This window comes from Scleropages formosus, chromosome 21, assembly GCF_900964775.1.
Source record: "Scleropages formosus chromosome 21, fSclFor1.1, whole genome shotgun sequence".
NCBI classification, from domain to species: domain Eukaryota; kingdom Metazoa; phylum Chordata; class Actinopteri; order Osteoglossiformes; family Osteoglossidae; genus Scleropages; species Scleropages formosus.
Window position 1 is genome coordinate 12,421,525 of NC_041826.1, and position 12,534 is coordinate 12,434,058.

Sequence of the window (12,534 nt, forward strand, 5' to 3'; positions counted from 1 at the left end):
TGGGTACCGAGAAACAGATTAGAGTGGCCACGTTACGGATTGAGTGCGATTTCAGGTGGATGACGGCTCCTTCATCGAGTTTTTAGTGAAAGAAAGCTGGTTGGAAATTTCAGGTAAGAGGAAAGTTAAGATGGCGGCAGCGGGAGAGGGGAGGGGTGGAGGGGGTGAAGGGGGAGGAGGGGGCAGAGGGGGAGGAGGGCGAGGGGCTTTGGGGGAGGGGGGGTGCGGAGCTGTGCTTGGCGTAGCTCACCGTTTATTTAGAACACCGGCGGCTGCGTGGTGAATTCTCACGGTAAATGTTTTACTGTAGCATTCGGGGCTAACGTCTACACTTGTCTGCTTCTCCTGCCAGATCAATCATGCGTATGTCGCCGACATTGTCGGGCGCTTGGCCGAAGCGGCGCACTTTAATGCCACTTGGCCCGGGAGTGCCGCCGATTGCCCAGTTATGACAACATTCACGGGCTGCACAGTCGCCTGCTTGTCAGATCATAGCAGGAACCGACTGACGGCAGCTTGGCAGCCACGAAGGAAAGCGAGGAGGCGAGGCGCTAATTCGGGGGCCGTTTTTTGAGGTCACGTTTGACCTCGCGCCGTGACGTCACACGCGCGCGTTTGTGTGTTGGGGGGGGGCGCACGCGTCAGGAGGAGCACGCGTGCTGTACCGGAGCCCGGTCCTGGTTCGGTTCTCGGGGAACGTAAGACGAGCTCTTGGGCAGTATCGTTGTTGCGGGAGAGCCCCCATAACTCGCATAAACCCATATCGCTCACATCCCCTACAGAGCCCCCATGTGACATGTCCTGGCGAGAGCGGAGCGGCCCCCAGTCTCCCGTACAGCTGCGCTTTCCCTCGCGAGAGAAAGGGGGCGCTGAGTGGGACGCGCAGCTCAGCTTGGCGCAGTGGCCAAAGGCTGGAACTGGGTCCGAGCGGCGTGAGTGAGCGAGTGTGGTGAGGAAGGATTAGTTGTTGGCCGGCGCTCACGTACACTAGTGTAAGTAAAGACACAGTCAGTGATGGAAAACACACAGCTGTAGCACCTAACTGTGTGCGCTCTCTACTACGATGACACTTACATTCATTCATTTAGGTGACAGTTTCTCCGAAGTGACTTGCAGTGTTCAGGCGGGTGCCCTGATTTACCCATGGCATGTATACAACACAACAGGGTAAACTTTTACTGAAGCAAGTCAGGTTAGGTACCTTGCTCAAATGTACTGTGGTAGGAGGTGGTGGCCTCCACTGGTGACCTCTGAGTCCAAATGCAACAGCTCTACCCACTAAGGTACTTGCCTCTCCAAAGTAAAAGGTGCACACAGCCTGTTGTGCATTGGGGCAAAATATGACATTTATTTGTTCTGCAGATACTTTTCTTCGAAGCAACTGTGTGTAAGGTGCTTACACTGATTTATGCATTTATACACCATGGATATGTGCACTGTAACAGTTCAGGGTCAGTTCCTTGCTCACGGCTACTGTAGCAGGAGGTGGAATTTGAGCCCAGGTCCTTCGATTGCACAGAGATTACTCTAGCCACTACACCACTTGCTGCCAGTAGCAGTCATACTGCAGTGGAGTGGTGAACATCAACCATTATTAGCATGTTTAGCACACTTTAGGCTTGCCTTGAATCTTTGGGTGACACATATGGTTCGAAGTGGAAAGTGTACAGTTTACAGAAACATTATTTTTAAGTTGCTTCTGAAGTTCCCTTGAAAGTGCACTTTCCTTGAATTACCGCAGTGAAAAATATCTTGATGTTCAAATGGGTTAAATACTGCAAGATGCTTTGGGTTAAAAGCATCACTTAAGATGAGAATAAAATGGCTCACGTTTTCCTGAATTACCTTACTGTCTGCACATGATTTCCACATCTTCCGTTTGTTGCTTACCAGCTGTAGTACTCATCTTTATAATTTACATCTATGTATTTGGGGGACATTCAGACAGCATTTGGCCTTATGGTGACATTATTCAAAAAAAGTTGACCTTCAGAAACCATCTGACTTTGTCATAGTTGTGTGCAGATGTACCTCCTTAGGTGGAGAAGTTAACCTGTTCCAAGAGTAACTTCTAAGAGTAAGTTGTGAAAAGGGGACAGTGCAGCATAGTAGTTAGATCTGCTGCCTTTAGACCCAAAGCTCACAGGTTTGAATCCCACCTTCAGTTGCAGTACCCTTGAGCAAGATACTTACCCCAGTAAAATTACCCAGCTGTATAAGTGGATAAATAATTGCATATAACTAAACATTGTGAGTTTCTTTGGAGAAAACATTCGCTACATGAATAAATGAAAGCATATCAACAATGTTTTAAGTACAGCTGTGTTACAAGTTGACAAACCAGCTTTTTTTTTTTTTTCCCCCCCACTCTTCCACTAATTCCAGACCAGCGATAAAGATCAGTTGCAACAGTGACTACTTTCTCTTCAGTATTTTGCGGGAAGTGTCAGACATGTCAACTACAGGACTGCAGATGGAGCAGTCACTAGTGTGCTACTCTTAAGGCCTCCGAGGTGAACCCCATTCCTGCTGCAGTACTAGAACTCCATTAAGCTTACCCAGCTGTAAACACTGGTGAACCATTGTAAAGTTGCATTTTAAGTCATTACACATGATGGCTTCACCTTTTGTCTCTGTTCTCTTGTTGGTTGGTTTTTAATGATGCAGAAGCATCATATAGACAGGATTGTTTGCATGTATTTTTTGTACAAATTTTTCCTGTGTGGTTGTATGATAGCTCCTTCAATTTGGTCTCTTTCCCCAAAAAGTCAAATTTTTGCTTAGATCTCCAAAACTTCGCTGAGGGTCTTCACAATTCTCATGTGTAGTCATAGCTACTGAAGTATTAATTTTATTGTTTGATATGTGTTTTCAGCACTGTCATAATCCCTTGGCTCATTAAAAAAAATTGAACTACCCCCCAGGTTTTAGGGCCTATTGATGCTAAAGTGACCTTCAAAACATATGCATATCAAAAAATTGCTGTGTTATCACTGTCAGCAGCCTCTTTAAAATGTTTTTTGCAAGGATTCACGTTGTTTGACTGTAGTATTTTTAGTTTACTTTTTAAATGGTTAGAAGATGTGTAAAAGATCATGGACATGAAATTGCCTACTTTCAATTTCAAAAATGACATCTGGGTATGGTGCCCATTCCTCAACTCTTACACAGTCCAACTCACTTTCACCAATTTCTACAGAGATTTATTTTAGTAGAAGTAATGGAGCAAATGTCACTTGTTACTACCCACCTGTGGTTATATAGAGTATTTGCTGTGCTCTTCTGCCTGCCTTCTGTGTAGCTGTTCTCTGTACCTTTCTTGGTAAGATCTAATGTACTGTATAGTAGTATGACATTTGATGTAAACTTTATAGGTTTAGTTTTCTGATCCTGTGCTTTAGTCATTTTGAATATCGGGGTCACTTTTTAAGATTTAATAGTCTTGTGTTGCATTGATCCCTAGTTTTTACGAGTCATTTCAATGCATTTTTGGTCATCATATTTTGCGTTGTATACACTGCTTTTTTTCTGTGTCTTATGGAATCAGATTTATAAGGTTTATATAGTGAACAGGTTATTTGTAAATTTTGCTCTGTTGTGTGCATCTCTCGTCACTCCACTGTTTTGTCTTGCATAGGAAGTAGCGATCTTGTAATTTTGATATGCTAGTAGCTGTATTTCTTGGATCATTTTAATGTAGATCTTCACATACAAGCTCACAAACACAAAGTGCAGTTTTAGGTACAGCTGTTCTACCAGTAGTTATGTATTACTAACTTGTTAATAAATGAACGAATTAATGAATGAAAAAATTATTAATCCCAGTATTAGTAGAATAATAGTGTATTAGTAATATTATAAGTAGTGTTAGAGGTTTGTAGGTATAATGTTAAGGGCATACTACCTAAATATTATAGACATAATGACAAATACTATTGCGAGTGTCCCTTCGTAGGGATTCTGCAGTCCTCAGACAAGGCTTCATACAGAGGACAATTTGTGGAAGAGCATTGCAATCTTGGTAGAGTGTGAGTTCATCTCAGATCAGAATGTGATGCTGGTCACTCAGATGCCCTATAGGCTGTTAACATGTAGGCAACTAGAGGAGAGAAAATGTGGGCATGTTGAGGGCTTTGCCACTCATGCGGCTTCATTCTGAAGGAGCGCAAGCGGTTTGGTGGTGAAGAGTGGAAGACCATATGGGAGGGGGTTGCATTGTCCGCTGATGAAAAATGACCCTCACCCTGGCAAGAACCTGGGAAGTTGTTGAGAGGCAGGAGGCATTTGCAGTATGCTGTGAGAAGCCGGTTCAGATCAGTTGGACCTTCCAGGATTTTGGCTGTAGGTCGTTGGGATCTCCAGAGTGGTGAAGAGTTTAGGGCTGGTTGATGCCCTTGCACAGATGTGTGGTGTATCGCAGAGTTCTGAGCATATTTCTGTAGACCTTTACCGTAGTTACAAAGAAGGTAACTGCCAGTAAGGAATGAGTATGTGCTTAAACTGTAATACGAAGTACAGTCGTGCTGGTGTTGTATTTGTCATACCTTCACAATCGGTTGACTCACTTAAGCTTGATGGATTAAAAAACTGTTGCATCTCCACACAGCATGAGCAGAGTTCTTAGTTCAGGTTTTTTCGCATAGCAAGTGTAATTCCTTCTTGAAAGTCTGCTTGTAGTGGAATTCTTGCAAAACAAACTCATAATTACCATTCATTTGAAAGTGTTCCTGAGCAATGAAAGATTGAGCTGTTTTTTTCACCAAACATGCAGATTCCCTGCCTTTTAAGCACAAAGAAAATGTAGTTTAAAATCAAGTACAGAATGTTACAACACAACGTGACAAGGAATTGCATCCTTCTGTTATCGGTAACCACTTATCCGATGCTGGGTCGTGGTGGTCTGGCGCCTATCCATGAGTCTTACGCTGTGAGGCAAGATGCCCTTTTGCATGGGGTGTGAGTTCTTTGCAAGGAAATCACACACAGAACATGGACTACAAGCAGTTGAGTCTCCACTTCCTGCAATGTCGCAGGGTATTGAACATGGAGAGAACATGCAAACTGCATGCAGACCTCACTGGATTCAAACCCATAGCCACAGAGCTGTGGTCCATTCTGCTCACCTGTTCGGGTTAAACCAGGCTTTAGACCAGTTCCATACATTTAACCTCTGGACTTCAGAGTTTGTGTCCAGCTGTTTGTGTACACGAGTGTGTAAATTTGCACCCGAAGGATGAAGTCAGACAGTGAGGTTGCTAGAATCGATGGTGTCGTCCACATTCCCTGAAGGCCATGTGGGAAGTCCATTTGAAGTGTTGCTTCAAATTCTTGTGCATGTTTTGCAGGTGATGAGTTATAGCCACCACCCCCCCCCCAAGTTTGTCTAGTCACAGATAAGGCTGGTCACTTCATTAAGGGATACATATATGTCTTACACAAACACAATTCTCAGTGCTGCATGGCCACACTCGCTCAATATCACAACCTTTTGCCCTTCTGCTGTATCACATATCTATGTTATTTTGTTTCTGTCTCTGTTATGACCTACTTCTGTTTTTAATTAAATACAAAATAAAAATAACTAGGATTACAACAGTAATTCTGTTTTTTGCAAGTAAAATTAAATTTCAAGGAGTATATGAATAGCTTTATGTGGTGGCATTCAGATGTGTCACATTTACATGATGATAACTGAGCACTTTGCAATTAGTTTGGCTCTGACTGCTTGCCTGTAGTTTACATTTATTTATTTAGCAGATGCTTTTCTCCAAAGCGACTTCCAATGGATGCTCTGTAGTTGTAAAGTATTTACCTCACCCTAAATGTATTTTTTACTATAAAAGTCTGAAATGTTTAAAAAATAACTTTGCTCTTTAGTTGAGACTTGTCACATGGCCATTTTATAAGAGAGCTACAGTTTTGATAGTTTTGCCTTCTAGTATTGGTCTCAGTTTATTCAGATCTGATATGCCTCGTTCTGAGGGAGTCAAGGATTACTTTTGGTTTATTGCTGTTGTCATTATAAATTTATTTTTATATTATACCTCTTACTGCTATGTGGGGTTTAGTCTTTACAGCTTATCTGTCAAGGTCTTTGGGGAAAGGTGTATGTTGGGACACTTATTGAGGACTTAAGGTGGTACGATCCCTGTCCTGCACCTGTAAATAAAGTGGTAGTTGACAGATTGTCACTCTCCCCCCAACCGTCCTTGTTTTTCATTTTACATATGTGCCCTCCCCATCATTTTTTTTTTTCTTCTTTTCTCTGTTTTCTACCTCACCTGCTCACATATTTTAGTTGTCTGACAGAAGGATTTTGTTTTCTGCTGTAAGATTGTTCTAAAACCGAGTTTCAAGTTAAAATTATTACTTTGGGGGCACCTAATAGTTCAGTGGTTAGAGCTCTTGCCTTTGGATCCAAGGGTTGTCGGTTTAAATCACGCCTCCAACTGTAGTACCCTTAAGTGAGGTACGTACTCTAGCTTGCTCCAGTAAAATTGGCCAGCTGTATAAATGGTAAAAAAATTATAGGAATCTTAACACTGTAAGTTGCTTTTGGGGGGGGAAAGCATCAGCTAAATTGGTAAATGTGAAGTAAATGTAAACTTTGGACATTAATACTATTATCATTCCTCCATTTGAACCTGTACACATCACACGAGTAGCTGCATAAAGGTTTATCCATTATTCAGCAATTTATCAAAAATTAAGCATAAATACTTTCACATTTATCATGCTCCTAAGAGATCACTAGAGAAGTGAGTCTGAAAGAGCTGAGTTTTGAGACCCTTCTTAAAGGTTAAGGAGAGATTCAGCAGTTCTGAGTGAGAGGGGGATGTCATTCCAGCACATCAGAGCCAGAACTGAAAACCATTTTGATTTTGGATCTCTCTTGGGTGTGTGACCGCTAAGTTGGAAGAACTAGAGGAGGATAGCAGTCTGATTGGGCTGTAGAGAGTGATCAGGTCGCACATCAACAAATCTTAGCTCTGTTTTTTTTTTTCTCTCTTTCAGTTTTTCCTTCCTTCCTTCTGTAAAATTTTTTTTCTTTACTAAATTGTGATATATACCTGTATTTTTCTTTATATATGGCGGATCATAGTGATTACTTCTCTTTTTTCAGATAAAGTATAGTTGTTGGATCTAAATGACAGCTCGTGGTTTCATAATGTTTCGGACATGGACAATAGCCGTTGATCACTCCTGAGAACCATTATCCTTGATTCATGCTTGCACCCTGTTTTCAGCCTTACTCTGTGCTCTTGCCTTTGTAACATTGACCCAGTGTTGCTGTGTATATTTAAAAAAAAAAATAAATAAATAATACTGGGTACAGTACTTGATTGATAACACTATTTAGTGACACGCTGCCTTTTAGCAATTAACTGTGTGTTCTACATGGACTATTTTTCCATTATTCCTTATGCAAAAGTACCCTGCTGTACATTGCTTTGTTATAATGCACATTTTGTGGTTTATGTTAATGTCATATAGCAAGGACTTCCTACACTTGGTTGGAAAAATGTTACATGTTTGGTGTAAATATTTTCAGTCATTTTATAGCTACATGCTCCTGTTATTAACTTAGTGTAGATATTCATAACTCACTCATCTGTTTGTAACACGAGGTACAACTGTACTTAAGGCATACTGATGTGGTTTACAAAAATAAAATTTCCGGAAATGTTGGGTAACACTGTTTCATTAGTCCAATTTAGTTTTAGTTCAATTCTGGTAGATAATAATCAGCCTATTTGGTCAAATTTAATCTTTTTATTGTGGTGATACACAAATATTTATTTTATAATGGTCTTGGGCTCATGTTAATTCTTAAATCAGAAAGTTTGATTTCCATTAAACCTTGTAAAATTTTTGCCTTTTGTGCTGTTATTCATATATATAGTTTTAAATTTCACTTCTTACAACAAGCAGTTTTTTTATTTTTTTGTTTCTTCTCTATGGCTGTGCTTGGTGACACATGAATGCTAAGTGGTCTGAACTGTTTTCATCTGTAGAAGCCGTGGTCCTTAAACTCACCATCCTGGAAGTGGAAAGCAGAGAACCTGGTCCAACACCACAATCAAGTAAGAGATTTTAACCTGGAATGTTTCTTTCACTGGCTTTTAAGAGAGGGTAAGGGATATGCCAATGCTAGAACACCACACTATATATGAATATTCTGTCAGAGCACAGTGTATACATTGGCATTTTCCATTTTCTTGTTTTTAGCCAACTTCCAAGCAACTGAAGAGGTATAATCCAACAGGTGCCAGAATGTGCCATTTGGAAAAAGGCTTTTTTGAGGAAAATGGCATATACCCTGACACTAAATATCACATTATTCTGAGCTCTGTTATTTTAAATATTACTGCAGAGTTGGGTACCATAGTTAAAACAATATTCAGGTTTCACTTTCAGTAAAAAAATGTATTCATTTATTCATTTAGCTGATGCTTTTCTCCAAAATACTTAGTGTTAAGCTACCTATACAACTGTTTACCCATTTATACACACAGTAAGTTATTTTAACAAGCAATTCAGGCTAAGTACCTTGCTCAAGGGTACTACAGCAGTTGGCGAGATTCAAACCAGGCACCTTCAAAGCCCAAGGCAGCATCTCTAGCAACTATCCTATCGGCGGATAACACAGCATTACTGAAGTGTAGATGGATCCGTTGCCAGTGTGAGCTTTCCGGTCTGTGTGTGTGTGTTTGTGTAGCCAGTGTGATGTGATATGAGGGTAAATAATACATACATATATATATATATATATATATATATATATATAAAAGAGGAAACAATAAGTCAGTACACTCCAGTTATTTTTGAGATTAAGTTTTCTTGTGTGCTTTATAGGCAAAATTGTGGGATTCCTGAGATGACTTGCATTTTTCACATTTTCAAAGTTTGCTATTGTGACCTGTCCCTCTTGGAGCTTTAAAACCTGCTGAGGATTAACTGTTAGATTGGTTAACAGCAGGAGCAGCCAGAAGAAATGTCATGTCATGCCTGACTCCGGTGGGTGTATGGATTCTTCGAGATGGAGTTGATGTCATCTCCCATTTGAGATCCGGGGTACTGAGGTCCCCAGGAAACTAAGGACTCCACCCTAAACCGATAAACCATTGATGCTAATTGGGTGAGAGGGGGCAGAGCTTGTCTTGAACTCCACCATCATCTCTGTGGTCATTTGAGCATTGAGCTTCAGGTTGTTATGGCTGCATCAGGAGACTAGCTGGTTCACATCGAAACTCATCATTGTGTATGAGACCGGTCAACGTGTTGGTGTTTTTGAACTTAAAGGGAGTTTTTTGAAGGGAGGGGCAGTTGATGTAGAGACAAAAGACCAAAAGTGAGATCACACAACCTTGTGGTGCTCAGTGCTGGGAGTCAGTGTGCTTTCCCAGTCTCACCTCTTCTTTCTTCTCTAGTGAAGCTGTTTGCCCACCTTCAGATGGGCTCATGCTGTGCTGGCTGTGAGTTTGGCCTTTGGGTGTTCTGTAATGATGGTGTTGAACGCAGAGCTGTGGTCTGTTAGCAGGGTCCTAGCACATGTCCCTGGGTATCCAGTTGTTCTAGTGCATATTGTGCACCCAGTTTGGCTACATTGTCCTCGGATCAGTTAACTGCTTTCGGCGAATTGCAGGGGGTTGGGGTGATATTCTCACACTACAGTGTAGTGGTGTTGCAACCCATCCCTATTGGGATAGACTGGAGCACTGCAACTGTAGTCTGGACTGGTGGTTGATGGTAAAGGAGGGATAGATGGAAGTGTTACATGGTGTCTTCTATTTATATCTTTGTCTGATGCTTTTACAGAATATAACCTGTTAAGTGCAAGGAGGTATGTATTACTCAATTTCAGTTGACTTCAACTTGGTGGTACAAGTGAGGGCAGTAAGGAACAGACTTCTAGTCCTGATTGTAAGTTGAGGTGTATGCAGTGTTTCTTTGAGAATTTACCTCAGAACCAGATCTTACAGGCTTCCCTCACAATAGAGCTCTTTATTATAAATGAGTTGCTATAACCCAGGTACCACTAGGAAGATTTGATGATAATGTTTTGATTGAGAAGTTAGTTCTTGGAATCGTTGTTTTCATTTGTAAAGGCTAATGTAATGGAATTACTGCTGTGCGGTCAGGCTCTGACAGTCTAAAGACATGCAATTCACGTGAATTGTGACACTGAATTCCCTGTAGCACCAGCCACTGTTTAGTCAGTGCCAGTCCCAGGCCTGGGTAAATGGTGAGGGTTGATGTTAGGAAGAGCACCCGGTAGTAAAATCTCTGCTGCAACCACACTTCCAAACGCTGCGACGCTTGGACTTAAAATGCGCAAACATTGATTTTCCTGGACATGCATGCTGTAAAACTGAGTACTTGTGTTGGTAGTGGTAGTATTAGTAATCAGACTGTGTACCTGAAGATTTGGATTTTTCTTGTGTCAGAACTGAAAGGCAACAGTCATGTTTTTCTGAGGACCTATATCTTTTAGATTAAGTCTTTCAAACATTCCACTAAAATAGTTCTAACTAGTAGTGCAGGCAAGGCACTGTACTGGAGTAATTTTATTACTGACTTTGACCATGAAGTAGAACGCAGATTTATGTCTTCAGAATAGTAGCACTGAAACTGTAATATTTTTGCAGGTTGAGCTGACATCGAAAGAGTATGTGGTATTTCTGACGTGATAGTTTGACAGCTGCAAGGCTCTTGTGTCTTAGTCTTGATGTGACTGACTGTTCTGTTGTAAACCGTAGGTGCAGTGTTTTGTGGAGGGAGGACCAAAGAGAGCAGTTTTGGGGAGGAGCCTGTGCAGCTGCCTCCCCACCCGGCTGTGGCTGTGCTGGGTGGCGCTCCGCTGGCTGCCCAGAATGTGGCCGGGCCAACCCAGCATGCCCTGCAGCCGGCCGCAGCTGCCCTTCCAGCACCGTTGCCCAACGCTGAATCTCTGCAGACGACAACAACGGACAGTAACAGAAGCGAAGAGAATTTGCTTAACTGCAGCAACAGGGACAAAGGTCCAGAAGAGTCCCTTGTGGATTCTCAGCTCAACAGCATCCAGAAACGACGGGCTCACTCAGGACTTGTGCACTGCCAAATCCTTATTGATCCACAGACGGCACGTGTGTCTGACAGACCTGCAGACACAGCAGCACACAACACGACAACCGCACAGGGTCCCAACAGGAGGAAAAGAGGCACAGACAGCGGAGCAGACAGCTTTCACAAAAGAGCTGTTAGTGAAGACGAGAGCAGGACGCAGCAGGACTTGCTGGAGAAGGAAAGATCAGACCACAGAGAGCAGCCAGACGCAGAGCTCACAGACAAACTGGAGTCATCTCTTTTCAGCCAGCCCAGCTGTGCGAGCACTTGCAATTCTGACGCAGGCCACAGGGACACTGTGGACATGGATCAGTCCCAGTCAGAGGGACACATTCACACAGGCCAGACTAGCCAAGCCCTGTGGTCTGGGAATAAGGAGGCAAAGGTCTCTAGTCCAGCTTTTCAGGATGTGTCTTCTCCAGTCCCTGACACAAACAGCAGACAGGCTACACACACAGAAAGTGTTCCAGAACCCATGTGGGACATGTGGCAAACCACAGAGGCCGATAGCCAGGCTGCATGTGGAGAGAGATCAACAGATGTATCTGATAGACAGGGGTGGGGACATGGTGAACATCTCCATGACTGTTGTTCTGTGCCCACAACAGAGCCATATTCACCTCAAAAGACTGGTTCTTGCTGGACCCCAAAATGTAATTTTGCAGGAGATGGAAGCTGTGCCCTCAGTGATATTGTCAAAGAAGTCAGCCCCAAGAAAAGTGTCAGTGAAGAGCAGCTGGAGAAGGGCCACGCCGACAGTGAGATGGAAACGGATAAACAGATGTTTTGTTCTGTCCAGAACCTCACAAGTAGTCATAGTTTGCAAAAAATGCTCCCGGTAGAGTGCAGGCCAACCTCTCCAGCCAACCCCTGTGAAAATGCTGTGGAAATACTGGTCCCAGTGAAGTGTCCTTTGGACATTTCAGAGCAAGAGGTCAGTGCTGAGGATACACTGATAGCCAAGTTTGTGGATTCTAGTGAGGCCCAGCAGTGTCCTCAGAAGGAAGAGCAGGTAAATGTCCACCTAAGCAGCACTCAGGAGGAAGCCAACATTAATCATGTTAGTGATACTGATCAGTCGCTGCCTGACCCGACTGATGAAGAACCAAGGATGGAGAGGATCAGAATTTTCAGTCAGAATGAAACGACTTTAAAACTCAGAGAGAGAGAGTCAGACTGTGGCCCCGTTGTCACTGAGACTGACAATGACCATATCAACCAGACAAAATCCTTTCCTTCTCCTGCCTGTGAACAGAGTATTAAAGAGCCTTCCAGAACCTCTGAGAAAAGATCAGTGCAGGAACTTGACAACCATTTACAATCTCCTCTGTCCAGTAACAGTCGCTCTAAAGACCAAGAGAGATTCTGGCCATGTCTACCACATCAGAGCCTCCCTGTAACTGCAGTCTCTTCAGAGGTGATTCTCAA

The 12,534-nt window shown here is 42.7% G+C and overlaps 1 protein-coding gene across 1 annotated transcript in view; it reads left to right on the top strand.

The window, feature by feature from the left end:
- Positions 1 to 274: 274 nt before the first annotated feature.
- srcap (Snf2-related CREBBP activator protein) overlaps positions 275 to 12,534 on the top strand; it is a 43,366-nt gene continuing 31,106 nt past the window's right edge. The window contains exons 1-3 of the mRNA XM_029247127.1: positions 275 to 292; positions 8,016 to 8,084; positions 10,761 to 12,523. Of these exons, the coding sequence (XP_029102960.1) occupies positions 11,411 to 12,523 (1,113 nt within the window). The 5' untranslated portion in view covers positions 275 to 292; positions 8,016 to 8,084; positions 10,761 to 11,410. The remainder of the gene's footprint in view (positions 293 to 8,015; positions 8,085 to 10,760; positions 12,524 to 12,534) is intronic.